General features: G+C 40.4%; 1 protein-coding gene across 2 annotated transcripts in view; it reads right to left on the minus strand.

Annotated features, from left to right (window-relative positions):
• Positions 1-3747: 3747 nt before the first annotated feature.
• The window catches only part of slc4a8 (solute carrier family 4 member 8), a 31818-nt gene continuing 11805 nt past the window's right edge, over positions 3748-23760 (minus strand). The window contains exons 3-25 of one of the 2 annotated variants that reach the window (XM_038697737.1): positions 21030-21182; positions 20449-20584; positions 19288-19448; positions 16226-16402; positions 15586-15677; positions 14850-15007; positions 14648-14735; positions 14375-14521; positions 14171-14271; positions 13541-13715; positions 13279-13412; positions 12933-13178; positions 12515-12620; positions 11594-11755; positions 11392-11505; positions 11130-11291; positions 10750-11001; positions 10557-10625; positions 9997-10170; positions 9770-9901; positions 9574-9671; positions 9209-9314; positions 3748-9027 (exon numbers count right to left, since the gene is read on the minus strand). In XM_038697737.1, coding sequence (XP_038553665.1) covers positions 9022-9027; positions 9209-9314; positions 9574-9671; positions 9770-9901; positions 9997-10170; positions 10557-10625; positions 10750-11001; positions 11130-11291; positions 11392-11505; positions 11594-11755; positions 12515-12620; positions 12933-13178; positions 13279-13412; positions 13541-13715; positions 14171-14271; positions 14375-14521; positions 14648-14735; positions 14850-15007; positions 15586-15677; positions 16226-16402; positions 19288-19448; positions 20449-20584; positions 21030-21182 — 3149 coding nt within the window. In that variant the 3' untranslated portion in view covers positions 3748-9021. The remainder of the gene's footprint in view (positions 9028-9208; positions 9315-9573; positions 9672-9769; positions 9902-9996; positions 10171-10556; positions 10626-10749; positions 11002-11129; positions 11292-11391; positions 11506-11593; positions 11756-12514; positions 12621-12932; positions 13179-13278; positions 13413-13540; positions 13716-14170; positions 14272-14374; positions 14522-14647; positions 14736-14849; positions 15008-15585; positions 15678-16225; positions 16403-19287; positions 19449-20448; positions 20585-21029; positions 21183-23760) is intronic. The other variant, XM_038697738.1, reaches the window with a different exon arrangement.

The following is a 23760-nucleotide window of genomic DNA, read 5'->3' on the forward strand; positions in this document are numbered from 1 at the left end:
AAGTGCAGAATGTCATTTAGCCAGCCTCACATTCAAATTAGTGCATGTCTCTTCAAGGTTAAATGGCATTACTGTCCCAGTGAATTCCAATTACAGCCCTACGGCATTAACTTGAGGCATTAATGATTGTGTGATTTTCTCAATAACGTACGAAGAATAACACAGTCAGTCTGACAACAAATGTGGACAAAAGAGGATTTTGTTATATGTAATTAAGAAAAACGGTTGAAACACCACTCAAGGAAGCTTACTGCATGCATGCACACACACACACACACGCGCGCTCTTCCTCTCACAAGCACATACACATACATCTGCACACCACAGACACATGCAGCGCAGTGCTCTCTGTTAGAGTGGCTTATTGTTCTCTGGTATAGAGAACACAATATCCAAGTCTAGTAATAGAGGTTAGATTAATTGCTGACAAATCTGTATTCAGCAGTTCCCTTTCTCTCTGCTTGACAGATTTATGACAGAGATTGATGGAGGGGAGGGACGAGCCTAGAGCCGTCTCTGTTCAGTGAGAAAAGAGGACAACAGCTTGGCGAGTTGAAAAGAAACAGAGAGAAGTGGGGGGAAAAAAGATATACAGGATTGTTTTGGTTGGAACTTACACGTGACCAACAATTTTGTCTTTGAGCTTGTAGGAGGCATACTGTTATATTTCATGCAGTTTTCACCAAAAATATTGTTCATCATTGTATTCCTCCAACACTTGACACACAATTATTGTTTTTGAAATATGAAAAATAATAGCAGGAACGTTAGAGTTAAATTATAAAGGCATGCTTTCAAATCACTCTATAAGGAGCACCAATAGGAATAGGACACAGCAGACATTTTAACTCAGTCAGTAGGAAAAGCACAGGTGTTAGTATTAACATTAACAATGGCTCTGTTATGTTACATATGTGTCCCAGTAAGCCATGACAGTGAGCCGGCATGCACAATTACCAGAACCCTGGAAACTGAAGCAGCTAAATGGAATTCAGCCATCATTAATCTTCTTATTTTCACTTCTTCTTGTCAAACTATCTCATGTGAAGAAAGACCCTACTAGCTAAACCTGGGAAGCATAATTCAGTTATCTGTTGTGTAATAAAATGTAACAAAATTGGGCTAATGCTGAACAAATAGAAACCATATGAAGAATCAAGATGTGTACCTTTCTTATAGTTATATAATAAAAATTTTACTTTATTTTTTGTTTTCTTTTCAAGAGTATGATTAAAAGATCAATACAACTCTTACATTTGCGGGAGCCAGCAGTAAGTTAGCATAGCTCAGCTTAGCTTAGCTTGGCTCATCCAAGGTTGGTTAAAATCAAGGGCCACTGGACTTGGTTGAGGTTGCACACAGGTGAAAAACAATAAATAATGGCCACTCTTCCATCCAGGTGTGTCACTTTCAGGTATTATGCCTGAGGTTAATTTTCATGGTTTAGTGGCAAACCTACATGAAACAGCGCTTATCATTAATTTCTTTTTCTACACCTGTGTTTTTCCTACTCTGATGTGTAAACATCCTACTTCACAGACTAACTCAAGCTTGAATCAGTTCAGATGCTCCACAGTAAATGGATGAACAAATCATTAATATCCCCAAAGACTTATCATTTTGCATTTTTGTGGCAACCCTGCAGAAACATACATTCCAGTCTGCCTTTCCTGTTCCAGTTGGATCTTCAGATTTCCTTCACAAACACCACATGACCTTCACATGAGCACAAAGGGTTTCTTTGAATGCATAAATCTTAAAACAGAGACATTAGGGCCAGGGTCACCTCCTCATCTTATTGGCCTGGACCGACACTGGAGCCACATGATGATAATAAATGCAATACACAAAAGCTCCCCCATCATGTGCGAGGCCACATTACCAGATGAACTTCACACCTTTTATGCTCGCTTTGATATCCTCAACAAAGAGCTACTCCACCTCCAGAGGACCGGCCACTGTCAGTATCTACTGCAGATATGAGAAGAGTCCTACAGAGAATTATACATCAGCTGGGCATTCCTGGCTGTGTACTAAAAACCTGTGCCAATCAGCTAGTTGATGTTGTTACTGACAGTTACAACATACCACTGTTTCAGGAGAGGGTTCCTACCTGCTTCAAGACAGCCACCATTGTTCCTGTACCTAAAAAGTCTGTCTGTGTGTCTAGTCTGAATGACTACCGCCCTGTGGCACTCACCCCCATTCTGATGAAGAGCTTTGAGAAACTGGTTCTACAGCACATGAAGAATGACATCCCAGGCAGCCTGGACCCTCACCAGTTTGCTCTCAGAACCAACAGATCCACAGAGAAAAACACCTATATCAGAATGCTGTTTGTAGATTTCAACACAATCTCCCCCATGAAACTGATCAGCAGACAGGTTTAAATTCAAGACTCTGCAACTGGATATTGGACTTCCTCACAAACAGACCGCAGTCAATTCGGACTCACCTCCTCCACTCTAGTGCTCAACACCAGAGCCACCATGCTGGTGAAGAAAGTTCAGAAGCGACTGTATTTCTTGAGGAAGCTTAAGAAGGCCAAATTCCTGTACGAAGTTCTTGTCAACTTTTGTCAACAGAGGAGCAACAGAAAGCATCCTGACTGGAAACATCACAAACTGGCATGGGATGTGCTCTGCAGTGGGTGATTAATACTGTTCAGAAGATCATTGGTACCCATCTCCTGAGCATCAGTGACATCGGTGAGGTGAGGTGCCTACGCAGAGCCCAAAGGATACTAAAGGACAGTAGAACTGCAGAGCATCTTTATCCCCCAAGCAGCTTTATCCCTCAAGCTATCAGACTTAAACTCAAATTCATCCTCAGCACTACTCCCTTGATTATAGTTTATTTCTGTTTTTACCATTTTTATAATTGCTTGTACATGTATATTGACTGCTATGTAGCAGAATGGTGTTACAAATTCAATTTCACTATGTAACCTGTTATACTGTGACAAATGTACCTACTTACCTACCTAAAAGTGGGTAAAATACAATTTTGAGCTGACATTCAAACACAACGTGGTTCGAACACACTTTAATGGATCTACCTCATGTTGCTGATCCCTGATTCAGTTCATGAGGTGAAAACCATCTAACATGTCCTGTCCACCTCCCTCCTTCCACCTGATGTCACAGCCTACAGCTCGTCCGATTGGTTGAGGCCACAACCCGCCAGCTGTTTGTAATCATGACAACTTGGAGGGAGTCAGGATCACATGACACCCTCAAGGCACACATGCAGGCATAGATATCTCCATACAGAGTGAAGTGCATCTTTAACCCCATACCCTATTCCCACAGGCTACTCCTTTTCAGTCAGGATCACCTCCAGATGTGCACACCATGTTCTCACCTCAGGATAAAAAAAAGGGGGAGCGGTGGGGCACAAGGAGGGAGGGGACAGTCCAATGAAAATGGAAAGAGGTGGGGAGAGAGGTATATGAGGGAGGAAGGAGGTTCTCATGTGGGTACTTCTCAGGATGGATGGTGCCATGTGTTTATCTCTCTTAACATGATGTGACAGTCTTGAATTTAAATACATTTTAGGAGGGAATCTACTAACTTACTAAAGAAGTATGACTCTGCTGCCTCCTAGTGGGACAAGCTATTAAATACATCAAATTACATGACAGTTCAAAGAAGTAAAGTAGATCGTGGAGTATCTCCTAGTTCTGTCCAATAAAACCATTCAGCCAGACACCATGGTGCAATAACTAAAACAACAGTTCATTTCAACTGTAATTTATTTTTCATTTTTCCATAATCAAAAATTAAACTACATATACATATAAAACATGTAGAATTATTTTGCTCAAGACTAATCATTCAGTGGTTGAAGAGACAAGGCATCACTCTTTCTATTGCTCCAAGACGTTAGGATCATGGTTACTGCCATACAGGCGCTCTTCTCCCTGAAAGCCTCATGCTTTCTAGTATCTCTCTCTCTCTTTCATCCATCTGCCCATTTGTCAAACTGACCTTGTCCTTGAAACAGACACAGGTTTGTCTTATATTCATTAGAAGGACATAGCCTCACACAGTGCACAGTTTTCTCTTTCATCTACACATAAAAATGGCATGAGAGAATTTGAAACATGTTGTATTTTTATGGAATATAGAAATTATACAATCGTTCAGAATGGGACACTAATGATTCTCAGTTTGTTTGACAGCCTGTGTCTCATGACTAGCATTTAAAAGGTCTGTTAAAAGATTAAAGGTGGTCAAACATCAAAAATGACAGCACAACAGGAAGTGGTTATGTACTCTATGACAGGCACACACATACAGCACATATATTTATACTCACATCCATTAAAATGTATGGCCTCTCTTGGTCACCTGTATATACAGTAAACCTACAGCATACCAAAGGCATTTGACTATATGTTTACCATACATTCACGTATACATTAATGAGTTGAAAAATCAAGTTTAAGACACATGATGCTCATTAAAACAGTCAAAATCTACAGTCATTGAACTCTGGATGTTAAAAAGTGTTTTCACAATTTGGGTTACAGTACATATTTACACAATGAATAATATTTAGTCATGCCATTCATTAGTTTAGTTATGGGTCCTCAGACTCACAGAGACTATTCACATTCAAAAGTCTGACAGAATTGAAGCAGAAATACATGACAGCAAACACAATGTACACAACTTTCACACAAATCTTCGAGGAGGTATTACTGAATGTGATGTTACAGTGATAGATTACTGCACTTGTGCACTTTGCTTTAAAGTCACTTCAATAGAAATGATGAGGACTATGGAGGAAGTTGCCTTGAAATTGGTTATAAAACAGTTCATGAATTGATATTTAACTGGACAGTAAAGCCAGGATTTCTGAGCATGACTACATCAATTCACCATCATTCTTTTTTTTTTTTAAATAATAGACATTCTCTGATATTTAGATCCATCTTTGAATAACATTCTTACCCTAATCTTAATCTCTTCAATTCATTCAGTGATTTTGCTGCTACAATCTGGCATGACCAGTAGCTTCAGGTAGCTAATGGAAGCTAACTTAAGATCTGACTGACTTTACTCGGATATTAATGATGTCCTTTCTACTTGTGCTACTGGTACATGATGTTTTAATATTTATTATTATAATGTCATTTTCACCTGTGGCCCCAGTGGCTTACACTTACACTTACACTTACGTAGTCTTTTTCTTATTGTAGCATTCATAATTACTAGAATCCAACCTGGGCCTTTTGTTGCACGTCACCCCTTCTCTCACTCCCCTTATTTCATGTCACCCTGCTATTAAAGATTGCAAAATATGTAATAATAAATACTAGTCTTTTATTAATCCTTCTTTTTATTGTCCAATTAAATATAAATCAATAACGGATTTATGAGCACTTTCAATGCACTCTAGGTCTCCCATTGAGGACAACAGGGTGTAGGAATCACGGTTTATTAGACAAACTCCTGCTGTCTCCCATCAGTGCTTGCTTTGAAGGTATTTCATTGAATTCATTTATATTTAAGTATTCATATGCTGCATTCTTTAGCCTTTCTCTGAGCTCATCTTGCTTATTACAGTATATACAGAAAGCAAAGAGAACACATTGGAATTTTATATCTAAAAATATTGTTGTAATAAATAATAAATAAGTAGTAAATTATTGTAAAACCATTTGATTGCTTAATAGATCTCTTGAAAATAAAATATATCACAAATTCATTATCTACAGAAAGTGCAACTATAAATAAAGTATTATTGAAAGTCATTATTTCACACCATAGTCTCTCTGCTCCCTTTAGCTCTTCAATCTTTGAGTCCTTTCCTAAATTAGACAACTGCCAGATGTAACTCTGGTAATAAAAAATGTGGGGGAGCACATTACAGCAGAACCTTGTTTATGCAAATTGACCTGTCTCAAGACTCCACATAATGAATGAATGTGTGACAAAGGTCAAAATATATTATTTTCTATTTATGTGTAATTGTTGAACTGTTTTTTGCACATGTAATGAAAGTGTTTTTGGCTTCCTGAACCTATTCCACTCAGGATTGGATAAAAAAGATTTCACTGGCTCAAAAGGACCCTGATAAATAAAGAGTTGCGGTAAAGGTCAATTTGGGTTAGATTTTAGGTAAATTATTGCTTAACAGAAAATGCTGTAGCAAAAATAACAAAGTAGTTATTGTTTTCCTGATACTCAAAGGGACAAACACTCTCCTTCTCTCTCTCACACACAAACACACACACAATTTTTCTGCTCTGGTTTCTCCTAACCTGACATCAGCCAAAGTGCTTGCAGGAGCATTCATGAGCTCGTCTGAGGTAAAGAAATAAGACACTGTACTAACACATGACAAAGATTCTGTAGAACAACCTCCATCCTACACAATCATTAGTTCAAAGACATACGTCCATAAAGGGAAAAAGATTACGCCTCAAAAAACATGTTACTGATGCCACTGCTTCAACTGAAGTGGGTCTTCTAACATTTAGTTTTCAGTGTACATCATTATCATCATCACACAAAACCGATACAAAGTGTTATGCCCCAAAAGAGGATTTGTCTATGTATTACTGAACCTGCAATGCATTTCTAAAATCTACGAAATAATTGACCATATCATCACTATCAGAAAAAACATATTCATGGCACATAAATAAAAAGTAGATTTAAGGAATGATGACAGATAAACTTACTTGGATAATTAAAAAGAACCTGGTTTGTTTTTAAAGGAGCATTTACACTCTATCGTATAGCCCAACTAAGTGTGCACTGGAGGTGGGAAACCTGAAAGGTTGAAAAAAGGGAGTAAATAGGTTGTTGTTATGTGTGCTTTTCTATCTTTGTGAGGACTAACTGTCTTTAAAGCAGCTACACTTTACATTTTTACTAGTATTTGAAAGAGGCTGCTTGTAGTCTACAACAGTTCTACGGAGCTTTGTTTTTTATTTTATTTTTTGTAGTGTATTTATTTTCCAGACCACAACTTTAATGTAATTTATTAATTGGTTCACTCTCACCACTCTCAGCAGCATTGAGTATTTAGCTACTAAAGAGCAAGATATTTCACACAGTGGTTTGTGGAGACCAAAACAGAAATAAAAGTAGAGTGAATATTAGACTTACATTCATCAGGTGGCCCGAAACACAAGATGGTGCTCCATATCTGTTGGATTATGTAAATAAGCACAATGTCAACTTCAAAAGTGATAATGTGTACATGTTGGGCTTGGAGCTTGTTTCTGGTTCCCCCAAGTGGCCAAAATTGTATTAATTATTACTGATTTGTTAGGAAGTAAATTTAAACTAATGCAGCTGCTTGTCTCTCCTCATTAACTTAAATGGGGTGGACAAAATAATTGAAACACCTGTATAGTAAAGTATAACAAACTACACTTCAACAGCGCCACAAACTACAGCCTCCAAAATACAACAGGGCTGTTGCATTAGACTGCTTTAGTTTTAGCTAGATGTACCTAATAAACTGGCAACTGGGCATATTCCTGGTTTATATTTATGTCAGGATTCAGTTTACAGGTATGGCTAGTTTTAGAATGAAATAGAAAATCCACCCTACAAGGGAATTTACAATGGGCTACTTCCAGTCGGCGGTTTGTTAATTTTTAACAGGGGGGGTGGCGCAATGGGAGCACCCCATGACTACACGTTGCTACATGTCACTTAGATCATGAAGGTGACACTACTCTATTTATAGTATATAGTTTAGAGAATATTAATAATTTAAGACAGAACTGACAGAAGGAGCAATTACAAATCTGACTTGTACTTCAGCACCATGGACAACGTTATGGATTTATCAAAACGCATCAAAAAGCGCAGTTAGACTACTGATATTCCACAGCCATGGTCGGGGCCATAGCTTCTAACTTGCACAGATGATCAATGAGTCAGGCATACTAGACTACATATTAAACTAAACAACCAATCATCCACTGCACTATCTCTGTTCCTAAGGTAGAAGGGGGACGACAGGTTAACGAGGAGGCTTCATTTTGGTAATTTTGCTAACACGGGGGATGGCATGCCCTTCAAATTGTCTAGTGGCTATTTCATTGGCAGTAAAGCTGATCTTTATAGACAAGCAACAGCGTTGTCCCGATGAGCTAAAAACCAAACATCCAGTAATTTTTGGAGATATACCAGTGACATTATATTACTGACTGACTAACTGGCATGTTGTTAGGCTGCGCGAAATGTTACATCCAAATGAGTTTCAAATAAATTCGTGGATTTCAGCTGTAAATCAGTGAAATCACTATGCCTGCCATTAGCTGTCACAGTGTCCTCGCAGTTGATCCATTATTTACTGTTTATGTGGATAAAGCGGCTCCAGGATCTGTCTCTACATTACACTATCAGAGCCTGTCTAAATGATCTACACAAATTAATTAAAAGGGAGCTTTTCAATACTAAATTTGATAACAGGTGAATGCTGCTACAGGAGAGAGTGCTTTAAAGTTTCATCTTTTATATCATCCTTCAAGCTCACAACTAAGATGGGAAGCCACAGACCAGAATCACTAAGGGCCTTCTTCCCTGTCTGGTTTAGTAGAAACCCAAAAGTAGAAGATGATGGTGTTTGAGATCAGGGTTTTACACTGGTTAACCGGTTAAGATGGTTAAGGTTGCTGAGGTTGGGGCTAGTTTTTAATCAAGGGGTCAGACTAAGTATTAGGTTAGCACTAGCTTAAATTTGTAGAGCTTTGGTTCAGGGAAATAAGAATATATAATATTAATATATTTAAATATTAATTAATTTAAATACACTTTCAGTCCTCACAAAGATAGAATTGCATGTGTATGTCTTTCTTTTTGTCTGCATGTTTATTGACAGTATTATGGGTTGCGGGGAGCTGGTAGAAATCATCAAGACTTGTTTCTCTATGCACTGAAGAGGCTGACGGCAGTCGCAGTTTCCTGTGGTCCAGAACTACAGTCAAGTGACACAGCTGAGTCTGTCAGGAATGTGGACGTCCATTACTCATCTATGAACGTGATCCCTTCAATCCTGCGGAGTAGAACATACAAAGTCGGAATTAACACAGCACAGAGCACAGTTTGGCTGCCCTCATCTTTGCAATTACCAGTTGGCACAACAATTGGAAAGCACAAAAGAAGTGAGAGACCACACTGTGTAGCAGGAACATTTCCAGATGACAGGGGTGAGGAAAAAGAGGGTATGGCCTTGCCTTCTTAGCGGCCATAGGACGAGTGTCCTTTTGATTGGAGTTGAGGGATTTCCACACGGTAGTTTTAGACATTTCATCAGATATATTAATATCAGAGGGATCACACCTATGGATCAGGGAGAGGAAAAGGAGGGTAAGCACAGAAAGCAGACAATGTTGGGAGTGAGTTGGGGCTTTTAGGGTCTCAGTGTGTTAGTCTTTATGGGGTGGACTTAAAAACAGACAACCACATCCAAACAAGACAAGGATACAAATAGATAGACAGGAAGGTGAAACAATTCTCGCATAATCTTACCACTCCAATCATCTGATGTCCATTCTGTCCATTTGAGTGTGTGTGGGTGTGCATGAATGTGTGTTCTTACCTGGGGTCATGTGCTTTTGGGGTCTGAATGGGCTTGCTGCTCTCCATGGGAATCTGAACAGTATCTTCCTTTTTTGCATTGAGCATAACCAGTGATTCCTAAAAAATGCACCCACCGCCACAAACATACACAGTCAAAACATGCATTTTTATTTATTTATTTTCATGTATTTTATTAAGATTTCCATTAAGACTACCTCTTGTATCTCTTTGGAGGCATCATCAAGGTTTTTTTTCTTCCATTCAGGCATTAAGTCATCCAGGTAACTTAGCTCTCGGTCAGAGAAACACCAGTCCAGCAGCTTGCGGATGAAAACCAGCGCTAGCACCTGCAAGTACAGGAGAAAAAAGATGCCTGTCATTTAAATAGATGGCATGGAGAGACTGGAGAAAGGAGAGGGGATGTTGGTGGTGGTCAACTCACCATCATTGGGAAGATGATAGCAGCGGGGGATGTCTTGATTATCCAGAGCAGCACCAGACACGTGAGCTGGGTAACAGTGAACAGGTGCACCTTCCTCAAGGGCACGTGGCGCAGGTAGATGAAATCTGGCTGGTGCTTTGCTGGCATGCCAAACAACTTCAGACGGTCAAAGAACTGAGAAATGATGGTGATGAAAACAGGTGGTAGAGAAGTCAGAGACAGAGGGTAACAGGAGAATTGAATTAAGGAGAGAAGAGCAGAGACACAGATGTGAATATGGCAAGAGAAAAAAGTGATTATGAATGACAAATTTAGTTAAATTGGTTTGACAATTAACTGTCAGGCCGCACTGAATTGCAACAGCATTAATTAGATGAGGAAAGGGCATAACAGCTGAGGGAACAACTTGAAACATTTTGTATTTGAATTACCCCCACACTATAATTAGGGGGTGCCAAAGTGACAAATGTTCAAAGTGTACACATAGTGGCTTTACTATAAATCATCTTTGCCATATAGAATAACATTGCTGTATTTATATATGTCAGATTGCACATTACCTGGATGCCTTTTAATGAAGAGACTCCCATGTACAGGAAAACACCATACAACACTGGCATTGGAATGAACTATGAAAAAACAACAACATACATCCATGAGCTTTGGTAATACTTTGACTATTTCACGCTCTCACTTCTCTGACTAAATATCCAAGCCAGAGGGGGGCAGCATTGCTCGGCTTGTCTGACTAACCTGCAGGGCTCCAGTCATGAATACAGAGCAGCCCATGAGCAGGAAGATGAGCAGGCCAGTTAACCTCTGTTCTCTGATGCCCAGGAAGCGAGGCTGCTCTCCCGGAGCCGAGCTCTCTGACTCCAGCTTTAGGCTGTTGACGTGAGAGATAGACAGGACAGTGGCTGCTACGAACCAGGGCAAGCCCATGATGGAGCACACGCCCAGCATCATCCCAACCATCAGCAGGTCCAGGTGGTACCCACAGCCCTTCTGCATAACAGAGAGAAGGAAACTGAATAACTGAATACAAACAAATAACTTAGCGACAGTCTGCAGCTGGAAGCAACGGTGCAGAGATAGGGCAGCTGTATGATCAGAATTTTCAGATTTTTTCTTACTAGCAGTTTGTGCTCTTTGCGGTTGATGATCACAGCAGTTATCTGTTGGTCCATAAAGATAAGGATGGTACAGAGAAGAGCTGGAATAGATGCAGCCAGGACTGTCCACCATGGGTTGCGTCCTATTGGATTGATCAACCAACCTCGGTCGTCTCTGGTAGGCTAGAGGAGCCAATTTAAGAGAAGTGAGGCCATGATTCAACCATAACAATGCAGTTTAACATCAAGGTTCACATTATTATTGTTATTATTTCCTCTATACCTGGAATTTGCTGGGCACCTTCAACTTCTGGGAGGGCACTCCAACAACATAGTCAAGCAGAACCATGACGGCAATGGTGAGGAACACTGCAAAGTCACTGATCATGGACCGCACCTAGGCACGAGCAATAACAACACTCAGAGATCAGTGGTTACTAATGTGGTAACCCCTAGCCAAGTGAGCAGTCATATTGGTGAATTACCTTGGTGGGGAAATAACGACTAGTCTTGAGTTGTTTGAGGAAGGCAGACAGGAAGAAGGTCGAGAAGAACAAGATGGTAGACCAGAAGAGAACATCTGGGGTATAGGGGCCATGGTGGCCACATGCTGTCCCAACAAAGTGGCCCTGCATACTGATACACTCCTGTAGAGATTCAAAGAGGTCATATTAGAAAAATTTATTTTCTATGCAGAACAGGTGATCCGGCTTCACAGTGCATGATGGATTCGCCGCAGCGAGTTTTCAGAGCATTCACCATATCTGTATTTGCATTAAAACGACTCGACCTGAATTTTATGCAAATGAGTCTGCCCAGCATAACTACACCAGGCTTAAAAGATCAGATCAAAGTGTCAAACTAGGCAGTGCTGAATATGAACCAAGATTGTGCTACTGCATTTACTTTTCAGAAACATATTTTAGTGTACTGTTTAACTATAATACAAGAAGGTGTGTGACCAGGCCGACATTCACAACCAAGCACCGCCCAGTTAATTAACCCTAACCCCATCAGCTGGAGAGTTTAGTTTTCTGGGGCGTCCAGATGCTTCCTCCCCAGAGGCGGCCTGTCTGCACCTTAAGATTTTATCAAAATTATCTGTCAGACAAGAAGAGTCTACAAAGCGTACTAAGAAGAAACAAGATAAACCTTTGGTGTGCTCGGTTACACACACAGCAGTGAAAGGTAGATCAATTGAATGTCCTTCTCAGTGTTTGCAAAGGTCCTTAAAAGAGGTTAGCTGCTCAGGGGAAGGTGAAGAAGGTGAACTGAATGGTAAGTAAACACAATGGACTGAATGCAGTGTGTGCTATCATGTGAAAGTTACGCTAACATTAGGTGTGTGTGTGTGTGTGTGCACACGTATGTGTGTGTGTGTGTGTGTTTCCGCATAGTTACATTACCTTGACAGTAAGGTTGGACCAGGGTACAGCAGCGGGTGTGATGTTTCTCTCACTCCAGAGTTCTAAGGTTTTATTACTGGGATTATCTGGCTCTGCACACCTACAGCTAGAGAGAGAGAGAGAGAAAGAGCACAAAGCACACAGAAGAAAAATCAGTGGCTGACAAAAAGGATGGGCTCACATTTTTTATCAGTCAAATTAGGCCAGACATAAAGGAAACAGCATGGAAGGATGGGATCTGAAGGCTTTTAGAGGAGAGCAGAAACAAAGAAACAGCAAAGCCACATAGTGAGGAGAAGACGGCTATGTATTCTTAGAGAAGAACAAAGCACAGAAAGAAAACAATGAACAAAGAAAAACCTGAACATGCAGGTGAAAGACAGAGGAAACCAAGGGGAGTGAACATTTTGTTACTCACTACACCAGTGTAAGTTGGTCCAGATCGCTGTGTGCATTGAAGGGGTAGACTTCTCCCAGGTGGAAGAGCTTCTCCAAGGCCTCGTAGATGAAGATGAGGCAGATGAGGGCAGCAAAGGCCTCCTCTGTGAACCGAGTGATGTAGCACACCAGAGAGCTGGCGTCTGTGGCAACCAAAATCAAACACAGCAGGGCCGTCCACAGGCCGATGCAAGTCCTTAGTGACAGATAGGAAAGGTCGTAGTCCCTGATATGAAAGAACAAGAGAAAAGATTAGGGGTAGAAAAGGAATACATAATCGGGTGGTGATGATATAAATGTCACAGAGAGGTTGTTCTAATACATACTTGCAGAACTTGAAGAGGATTTTCTCAAAAACCAGCACAGGACCAGTGCTACCCAGAATGGTGAGAGGCTGACCAGCAAACACAGAGTAGGCTACTCCAGTCATAGACGCACCAAGCAAGGACTCTATGGCACTCTACAACACATGGAGGAAACGTGTGCAGTACAGTATTACATTAACATGTACAAAGTCTATACTGCATCCATAATGTTGTATGTGATTACAGTGTGTGAATGTGTGTCTGAGTTTGTTTGTGCTCTTACGATGCGCCCCTCTGTCGCCTCCCCCAGTAGTCCTCCAAAGGTGATGACAGGAGACATGCAGGCACAATAAAGGAAGAGGAAGGAGGCCACACACTGGAGGCTCAGGCCGTCCTTAAAGTCACTCAGATAGAATGGCGCTTTCCTCTTGATGTCCAGTATCAGACCGCCGAACAACCTGATCACAGCGCACAACAAAAGAAGAGAGGTGCAGAGGTATAGAGAACAATTTGACATGTTAATGTAATGATATTGCCAATTTCTAGTTGACAAGATTTTAAGGGTGTGTAAATAATAAATAATAAATAATAAAACTTGTCTGTAGGGGTTGTCACTTGCTTGTCCCACCTCAGCTTGTCATATATCCACAGTTAGATTTTGTGGCGCCAGCAAATGACAGATGTGGTCAGTGTTAAACTCAGCCCCAGGCTTCCACCCGTCCCTTCAGAAACATAACTGGTGCTTCCTCCATGTTACAGGCTGCTTTTATCCTTTTATACAGCATATCCTGATAGTCAACATTTCTGGGGTATAACATCTTGCTTTTTGAAATCTGAACTTGATGTTTGTGTATTATAGCACACATTACTGAAGCAACAAGCCTGTGCAATAAACCTGCAAATGACAACCTACCTTCCAGTTCTCTGCAGCTCTGGCCCATGGTGCTCAGCATGCAGCTCTTCTTCTACCTGGCAGGCTGTGCCATTAGGGACTCCGGGCATCTTCCTCTTCTCCTGCAGATACCCAGTGACAGTCCAGGAACAGACAAAAAAAAAAAAAGGTTTTAGCTGAAATTCAAACCTTAAAGTAAATCTCTATGTCATCAAAGTTGTGTACCTGAGAGGGGACACTCTTTGGGGGCTCGATGCGGATGGAGGGGTCCCACTCTCCTGGTGGCAGGACTGTCACTTGGTCCAGGAACTCATCTATCCCAGCCAGCAGGTCACTTCTGTCCTTTGCCTTGTAGGCTACATCGTGAAAGATCTGATCAAGAGAGACGTGAGGGACAGAGTAAACTTAACCGCCTGCCTTTCCAAGGAAGATGTTGAGATTTGATTTGCTCTGTGAATGTGTCTGAAGCTAGATTTTAACTGACGGAGCTTTTCTTACTTCATCTGTCATAATGGTTGCCATGGAGCGTCCAATTTCGTGGTATTGCTGGGCCTTTCCATCTGGCCCCAGGAGAATGAAGAGGAACCTGACATTTGTAAGAAGATGATTCAAAGTAAATAATTTGTGGATTATTGAATCAACATAATTAGATTTTACTGAACCATTGTTTATGTATCTGCAAAGAGAAGTGGCCATCTACCTCGTTGGTATGGGGACCTCAGTGAGTCCAGTGAGCAGCACAGCAGGGGAGAGGCGGACAAAGGCCACAATGGGCCGCTCCAGGAAGTCCAGTTCTCCCACTAGTACATTGGAGGCCTCTGCACCCTCTGGGATCTTCTTCATGAAGTGCAGGTCCACCTGGTGAGACAAGGTTGAAGTTAATATCAGCTAAGAATACAATACAATTACTAAATACCTACTGTGGTAGTCATTTTTTTAACAGGCACATCCCTGCATCCTGTAACTTGCACTAACTAAGAGTTGTACATAAAGCTTTACCACCACAATTCCAGAGAACCTAGCTATCATTTCAGTGCTAGTGATGTTAAACTGTACAGTAATAAAGAAGAAGAAGCTTTTAACTGTGTCCTATGTGGCTGTGGTAAACAGTCTTTCAGAGATGCATTTCCAACACATGTAGTTCTCTTGTTGTTTCCTAGGGGGCACTATGTGACCTAATTGATGATGATGTTGACAGCACACCAAACATTGATTACAGACCTTGGCAGAGAGCTACATACATAGCCCAACCAAAAAAGATCTTATACTGCTGTTGTCAGATGTGTCACACTCATTACACCTACGCTTTTTTATACTCATATTCAATTTTGGTCTTCACAGCATCCATCCATATACAGGAACAGTGTGCACTGAGAAACTGCACACATTCCTGAGAAGAAGAAAAAATACACTTGTTCCAATGCATGTTTGTCTACCTTGCTGAGGTCCACTTGGTTGCTGTCCTGTCCGCCACCGTTCTTAGCTGGTTCTGTAGCAGGTGGAGGCTGGGGAGATGTGGCATGCCCTGCTGGACAGTAAAGCAGTGGGTGTTTGAGAGAGAGAGACAGAGAGAGAGACAGAGAGAGAGAATCAGAGTCCATATATATATTTATTGGCCTGCCAAGTGCAAAGTGAAAAACACAACCAATGAAGGCAGTAATGCTTAGCTGCCAATATATTGCCACAGTTAAATGTTTTGGACAGTTTGTCCCTGAAAGCATTTAGTGTCACTGTTTAGAGATTGTGCTTTATTTTATGGGTCTGTCTGTTGCTTAGTTTTGCTGCTTTTAGTCTCTTCCTGCTTACTTTTATTCCGTAGTTTTTCTCCATTCATCCATTCAAATCTTATGTAATCTTAAATCCAATGGAGCAAAATCTCACTAAAATACTTCAAAGTTAAGTCATGTTTATAAGACTTTAAATACATGTACAAATGTAATTATGATTTAAATCCATGATACTAGATTTCAGCATTTGATTTGTATCAAGATATGATCTGGACTGTTTTAATGTTACTGGCTTGCAAAGAAGTTTGGCAGGATATGTATCTGTGTTTGTGTACAGTATGAAACCCACCTGTGAGTTGGGTCTCTGACTGTTTGCGGGTTCCCTCAGCGATGGAGCGTACCATGGGCATCAGGTTCTTCTTCTTCTCGTTCTGGTGGTGATGTCTCTTCAGCAGAGCCTCACGCACCTTCACTCTCACACTGTCGTCCAGCTCATGGGACGCCTCCTGGTGGTCCAGCACCATGTCTGCAACACACGGGCAAAGAAATACGTACGTATGTTCTATGTTGACCAGAACTTGAACGCACAAAAAAACTAGTTAATAAAGAGCCTAATACTCCAACTATAGAGCCTTCTTTCAACTATGAAATATTTGATTTTTCCTTTAATTGCAGTGGTTTAAAATGTTATAATCTCATACATCTGTCAATATGTAAATGTACAGTGCTGAACAGAAAGTGTATTGGAAAGGGATAGGTCAATATTTGACCAACATATCGAGTCATGTGGGATTGCAGAGAATAATCAGCATATCTTCCTCTCTCTCACCACTTCTCTCCCTGTGCTTTCTTTTTCATAGTGACTTGCTGAGTCAGCACTGGATCTTTCCTTACTCCTTTCCTTCTCTCCTCTACAGTCAATCAAACTGACACACACACACACTGCAGTGGCTGTATTCATTCTGAGCACACTTCAAGGCCAGCGCTAATGTGTCGAGCTCAGCGCCAGTATAATCAGCCATGTTAATAAGGACAGTGACAAGAGAACTGCCCAAAGGAGGCTGAAATTAAATCAAAACCCACAAATGGTACATCTGACGCAGCCTCCACTCACACATCATAAACTTGGATGGATCACTTTCCTTCTAATTTGAGACTACAGCAACAGCTCTGCCTCCTCTAGTGTATCACTTGACAGATGACCATCGGTTACTCATATGACAAAGAGACACATTCAATAATATCTGTCAAGTTCAAAGAAGTGGTCTAAGCAGCCTCCTTCATTGATTTTACTTCAACGTACTTTGTTGATGTTAATTAACAGATACTTTTAATTAAGTAAGATAAATTCTATTGGACTTGGAGAGTTATTTATCAACTGTCAGACTTTTTAAAACCAGACTGAGGTGAGAGCAAGCTCGCTTCCATTATAAAAGGATTTCCCCATACATTTACCTGCTTAAATTCCACTACAATTGAATTATTTGGACCCTGGTGGTGTTTAGAGCAGGGAGAATTACCTTCAACCACAATATCTGTGATTTTTTTTATGTTGGTATCCTATTATGTTGACATTTTCGGGGAAAGTCTGAATCAATTAGACTCTATCCTCTATCCTATAGCTCCTTTGGGCTACAGAGGTTAAGTCTTGTGTTTCAGCATAAAGGTTTTGTATAGAATATGCCTTTTATGCAACTTCAAGGATTTTCAATTACATCCTTGGTTTCAGTTCACCACACTACCAAAAATAAACAACTACATAACATAAATAACATTGGTAAAGTTTTCTGTATCTCTTCTACCATCTTGGCTAAGGTTTGGAGACCAGGTGCTGCTGGCAGGAGTCACAAGAGAGAGCAGTGGGGAGCTGGAGAAGAGGAACGACCGCAGACAAGAAGTCTGTTCAGACTGTAAACCTGTCACAATCTGACCATGAGGAAGACTGACCATGTGTGTGTGTGTGTGTGTGTGTGTGTGTGTGTGTGTGGATGGGATGGACAGGAACGTGAAATATCATTTGCAAACAATACTTTGCATTTGTTGAAATCTGTTTAATGATTAACTTTCAGACGACTGTGAGGTTTAGAGTGTGTGTGTGCGCACATGTGTGTGTGTGTGTGTGTGTACATAAATCATTTACATGTCTTTCCAATTTAAACCTATGGTCATTCACTCATTCATGGACATCTAATCGTGGGCTTGCATGCAAATTGCAGGTGCATAGTTATATGCACGCTTGTATGAAAATTAGCTTGAATTGCAGAAGCAGCTTTATTTAATTGTATATTTTAATGCAAATCAGGTTCAACAGAAGTTCAGCTGCAAAATTCCAGTAAAACACAACCACCAAGCAGCCATTCTTGTTTGTTCAACTTAAAGGGATACTCAGCGATTCTAATCCAATACACTTTTTATTAAATTCAGTAAATATTTCCTCACAGTTCGCTAGCTCTGTGTATGCTGTGAAAAAAATCTGGTTTTCCTACACAGCCCTGGGTCTGGAAATTAAACACAAAGAAAATGGCTCGGTGCGATCCCCACAACATTGTTCAAGTCAATCAGCAACAGGAGGTGGTAGAGCTCGCACCCAGCTTGTGCTGGGAGAGAGAAAGTTATAAACAGGCGCACATTCAAACATGCTGCACTCATGGCTGGAATCTAGTCGCTGTCCAGAGGGAGAGAAAGAAGAGGAAAAGGTCTGATAAGTAACTTGTGTCAAATTGTGATACAAGTTAGACCACAAGACCAGGCAAGAGGAACTCCCACCTGGTTAGCTTTGTTAGCTTAACATGAACTTGGTTTGTTTACTATTCATCACTGTTGAGTTACTTGTGGTAATCCTAAAAATTATAAATAAGACTAAATGGCTTAGACTTTGGCTTTGAAAAGTATTTTGCTTCAATACATATTTGAATATTGACAGGCTTGTTGTCACACTTTCTACAGTACTGCAAGTAACATGCCACCTTATGTTGACATAACATGGAAATAATTAGTAAAAGTAAATTTTGCCTTTTCTGTGGCTGACAACTTGGGTCTGTGTGTGTCTGCTTGTGTGTTTCTGCAGCCAGCGCGATGATCGTGCTCCCCTTAGGCCTGTACTGCATGTGTGTCTCCTCTCTTAAGAGATTATATTGATTTGTGGCGCAAATCCAGTGGGCATCGCAGCTGAGATATAGAGCCTGTACTGTGTCAATGCATTTAATATTTAATCAAGCACAGGAGCAAGAAGTGACAGGAAAATACATTGTGAAATCATCTATTTGAAGAAGCAACCAGTCACTTACACTAATGATAAAAACTTTCTTGCAATGTTCCTATAAAAATCTTTGTTCAGACAGAGGCTGCCTTTTTTTCCTAGGGATAGATAGCACTGTGGTTCTAAGATATTATTATATGTCAAATTCTCACCTGCAATCTCTTCGATGCAGTCAGCATGCATGTCAAGCAACACGCTGCCATTGATGATGCAACTGCGAAGCTCAAACAGGCTATGGAGGGAGAGAGTAGCGACATAGGGCTTGCTCCACCTCTCCCCGCCATCCTCCACGTCCTCCTCAAACTTCAGCCACCTGTGAGGTAAAGAGGGGCTGTTTTTAATGAACTTCTTAAAGTGGAATTTTGGACTTCAGTTTGCAAGTGGAAATGAACTCACATTATTCACACAATAAATAAAGTCTATTTAGCAAATGTCTATCCAGAGAGAGCTCCAGAGGTGTCTTCAGTTACAGATTAGATCCTAGATGTCTGCAGTACAGAGACAGAGTTGAACACACACCCTTTGAGACATGTTCTGGAGTGATTGTACAAAATTTCATGGGTCATGATGAGTAAAAGACTATCTAATGCAATATATTCAGTTCAGAATGAGGTAGATTTAGCCTAGCATTTGCATTCAATTTGAAATTTCACAGAATGTTACACCAGCTGTTTCACAAACAACAAGAATAAAGCTGACATTGATTTGTTTAGAAATCTACTCCCATGTATTTAAGGATAAAATAAATGAACAATATTATTTGCATTAATAATTGTCTCCAACTGGCTTTTCCTACATGCAGTTAATCATGTGATCACTTGAAAGTTGCCTTTTAAAATGTTATTCTCACACTTCATGAGTCAGTTGCTTGATAAATGGGCCTTATTCTTCACACAAGAATTTTGTTGGGTCTTCAGAGCATCCTTAAGTGTAATTCTTACAAACAGAAAGAGAGGAACATTAATCCTTAAAAAGAAAGACGTTGTCCCCATGATCCCGTAGACACATCAGCTTCACATCTTTTACATTGTGGTTTACACAATTTCCTCTCATAAATATCATAAATATGAGGGAAAGGTTTGACATAAGCATGTGAAAGAGAGATGTGGCATTTGACCAGCATGAACAAGATCACAGCACTGTTTTTTTGTCGCTCCTCTGAGCTTTTCGTCTTGAACAAACCAACCAAAAAATGATCCACTGAGCTTTAAATGTAACCAATACTCCCTCTTCATAACATTACAGCTGTATATAGCTGTCAGAAGCTTTATTGCCAAGCATTGTTGTCAACAGCTCCCGGAGGAGAGCCTGACCTGGCTGTTTCCTTCCACTCAGCATCCTTGCCATCCTTCACACAGATCTCATCCAGCTCAGTGAACAGCTCGTGGGTCACATGTTCAGCATCCTCCTCTGTGCCCAGAATGAACTGGACCCGCTGGGACGGCGTGTCTGATGAGGTGAGAAGATGTGAGGGAGGAACGAGAGGTGAGCTGTGGTTCTCAAAGACTTTCACAAACTCACACAACACTACTTACTTTATCAGTACATGCCTTTGACTACAGGGTCCACGTACACATGCATGCACACATACACACACATGCTGACTAGTTTCTGTTCTTTGATAGCTAATTAGTGGGCTTGTCAATTTTAGCCTGCAGTGCTGAACGTGTGTGTACAAGCATGTGAAGTGCCCACAGTATTGATGGGCTTTGTTTAATAATCAGTGCCTCCTCTCTAGGCGATGGATGCGCAAGTACGTTGCGTATCCACGTTCTCCACTGAGCCATGACCACTCTCTCTCCGAATCAGTAAAAATACTGGATTGGAAAAAGTAAAAGACACTGTCTGTAAAGTGGTAGTCTAAGAAGAAGTTTTGTATGTGTGTGTGTGTTACCATGACTGGAGGTGGTTGTCTCAGTTTCCTCGCTTTGTTGTGTTGCGATGCTTCCTGCCCTTTTGTCTCTCTTGCGGTGCCGAGAGCCATGGGGTTTGTGGTGACGATGGCTCTGCCTGGGCATCCGAACCCCGACAAACAGAGTCCGGTGGCCTAAAAAAGAGGCGAGAGAAGAGTAACTGAGTAACACTTTTATACACATAGTGTCATTATTTACTGATAAACAAGCAATACTGATATGCAAGCATATTGCTGTAATTTCATCACTATTGTCTATTTATTTAACAAAAATCCAACACAACAGAGATTTGAAATAAAAAACATAGAACATCATCATGGTGCTGTAAATGCCCATAAAGATTCTTGGGAGTTCAGTATCTTCCCCTTACAAGTGATTATAAATAAACTGTACTAAATGAAATATGAATACAAATCTAAGTCTGTTTTATTCAAATGAGCTTAAAGAAGGAGGAGATCCAGGAAGGCCAAAGCTCACAATGGCTCACAATGAATAGTTTTGTATTTCAGATTTCTGTGGACATTTCTGTTTCATCTTTTATTTCTTGGAAAGAAATCGTATGAAGGTTGCTACTTGAATAAATTTTTTCTCCTTGGCCTTTAGAGTGTTTCGAGCATGTTTATTTATCAGATAAGCTCTTCAATTTTGGGCTGCACCTTTATCAAATGTTGTTATAAACAAAGGCTTTTCATTTAAATTTAATTGAAAAAAAAGAAAACAGGTAGAAACCGTACAAACATTTTGTTACCTTTATGTCTGTTGTCTGTATCCTGTACTTATTTTTTGCTACATTAACCTTGTTTTTTGGTTATGTTTCTCTGATTATCAGACCCTTTTTAAGCTGAAACATACTGTTGATTTTTTTACACATAGCAAACATGCCTTTTCTGTCATTGGGATTTGTTGCTTGTGTAATTTTTTCCACTCTCTATAAATACAAACACACAAGTACATTTCATTCCAGCCGTTCTGATAATTTACAGTCCTAATAAGCTGAGGATAAAACTACCATCTTCTTGTATTCCACATGGAACAACTTAAAGAGAAAAGAAAAGAGAACAGAGCAGAGGAGGGAACTGCTAACAGGGGACAGTAGAGTTGAATTTGGGTGCCCTGTGGTCTCTTACTATAGCTCAGATGGTGAAAGTGAAAGCCATTGAACAGAGCATTGGGCGTTGGCCCAAAGCTCCAAGGGGAAAATCAGGGAACAACACCATGCTCCCTGTCCGACATGACTCTCAACTGCTGCCTTCTGTTATTATCATCAGTGTATTCAGTGTTGAATGCAACACGCTGTGATAACAAGACACTGAATGCGAGTGACACTGACATATAGGGGTTTTATTTGAATATCAAAAGAGAGGCTTGAACAGAAAATGTATAAAACTGTTCTGGCAACCTGTTGAAAAAAATGGAACATGGGTTTATCAAAGAGTCTGTGGCAGTTTGATATATAGTTAGATATTTTGGGGTGCAACGAGGAAACAAAGCTACTGAGGTGCAGCTGAGTGTTCCATCTCCGAACATGTTATTATTCCTCTTGGAAAGCAATATTGGGCCTGGTGACACACACACACACACACACACACACCTATGTTCCCCAACCGTCCTCTGGATAGATGGAGGATTTATTATTAATGTTCAGCTCTATTCATCTCCACCAGACAAGGACACAACACATACACATGTCTCCAAAACAACTCACACTGTAAATGATACACACACACACACACACACACACACACACACACACACACACACACACACACACACACACACACACACACACACACACACACACACACACACACCGCACATAGAAATGACTAAATCATGCAGAAAACGTTGCTCCGTCATACTGTTTGATAAAATATGTACGATATATAGTAAGCAGTCTTGGGAGATCTGCTGAAGGCTGCGTGAGGTCAGCTCACCTGTGGTGTAAGGTACTAATCTAAGGAATATACTGTCCTTAATCAAGTACAACTTTGCAGTACAGTCACTTTTCTTACATATGTCCATTATTTTACAATACTTCTGCGCTACTACATTTCAGCGGGAAGCATACTTTTTTTACTCCACTTTATTTAGGCAATCCAATGGATGCAGTTACTTTCCTGAAAAATATTTTAGGTTACACTTATAACTGGCCGGCAGTGTAACTATGTAGAATATAGTTTTCTCCAGTTGAAAAACTATTTACTATGTGTAATGGCAGAAAAATTGTTTCCTCTTACATTTAATCTTTTATATACTATGTACACTATGTCACTAGACCATTTTGTTGAATCTAAAAATACACAAATAATGGAGCCGTGCTTTGGAAATGCAGAGATTGAGATATCTCTGATTGTACTTTAAGAAAAGGAAAAGGAGCTAAAGCCATACAGAGATGTAGTTAAAGGATAAATCAACACTACATCTAGTTCAGCTGCCAGCATGCTGCTTCTCTGGCTGCTCCTCAATCAGTGAAAAACAAAACTTCTGAACGGGCTGTAGTCAGGTGTTTAACATTGTGGAAAGTTTGAACCAATGAACTTCAGTGTTGGATTAACTAGACAATAATGACCAAAATAATGATAATAACAAAGTCCCTCCAGTTTTCAGTCTTTTGTTTTGTGTGTGTATCACTGACATACTGTGCAGCTGACAATAGCATTTAACACCTGAAGTGTAAGGTGAATGGCTAGGCAAACAAAAAAGAAAGAAAAA

The sequence above is a fragment of the Micropterus salmoides genome, unplaced genomic scaffold, assembly GCF_014851395.1.
Source record: "Micropterus salmoides isolate LMB-PRFRI ecotype aquatic unplaced genomic scaffold, ASM1485139v1 Ms_hic_scaffold_4, whole genome shotgun sequence".
NCBI classification, from domain to species: domain Eukaryota; kingdom Metazoa; phylum Chordata; class Actinopteri; order Centrarchiformes; family Centrarchidae; genus Micropterus; species Micropterus salmoides.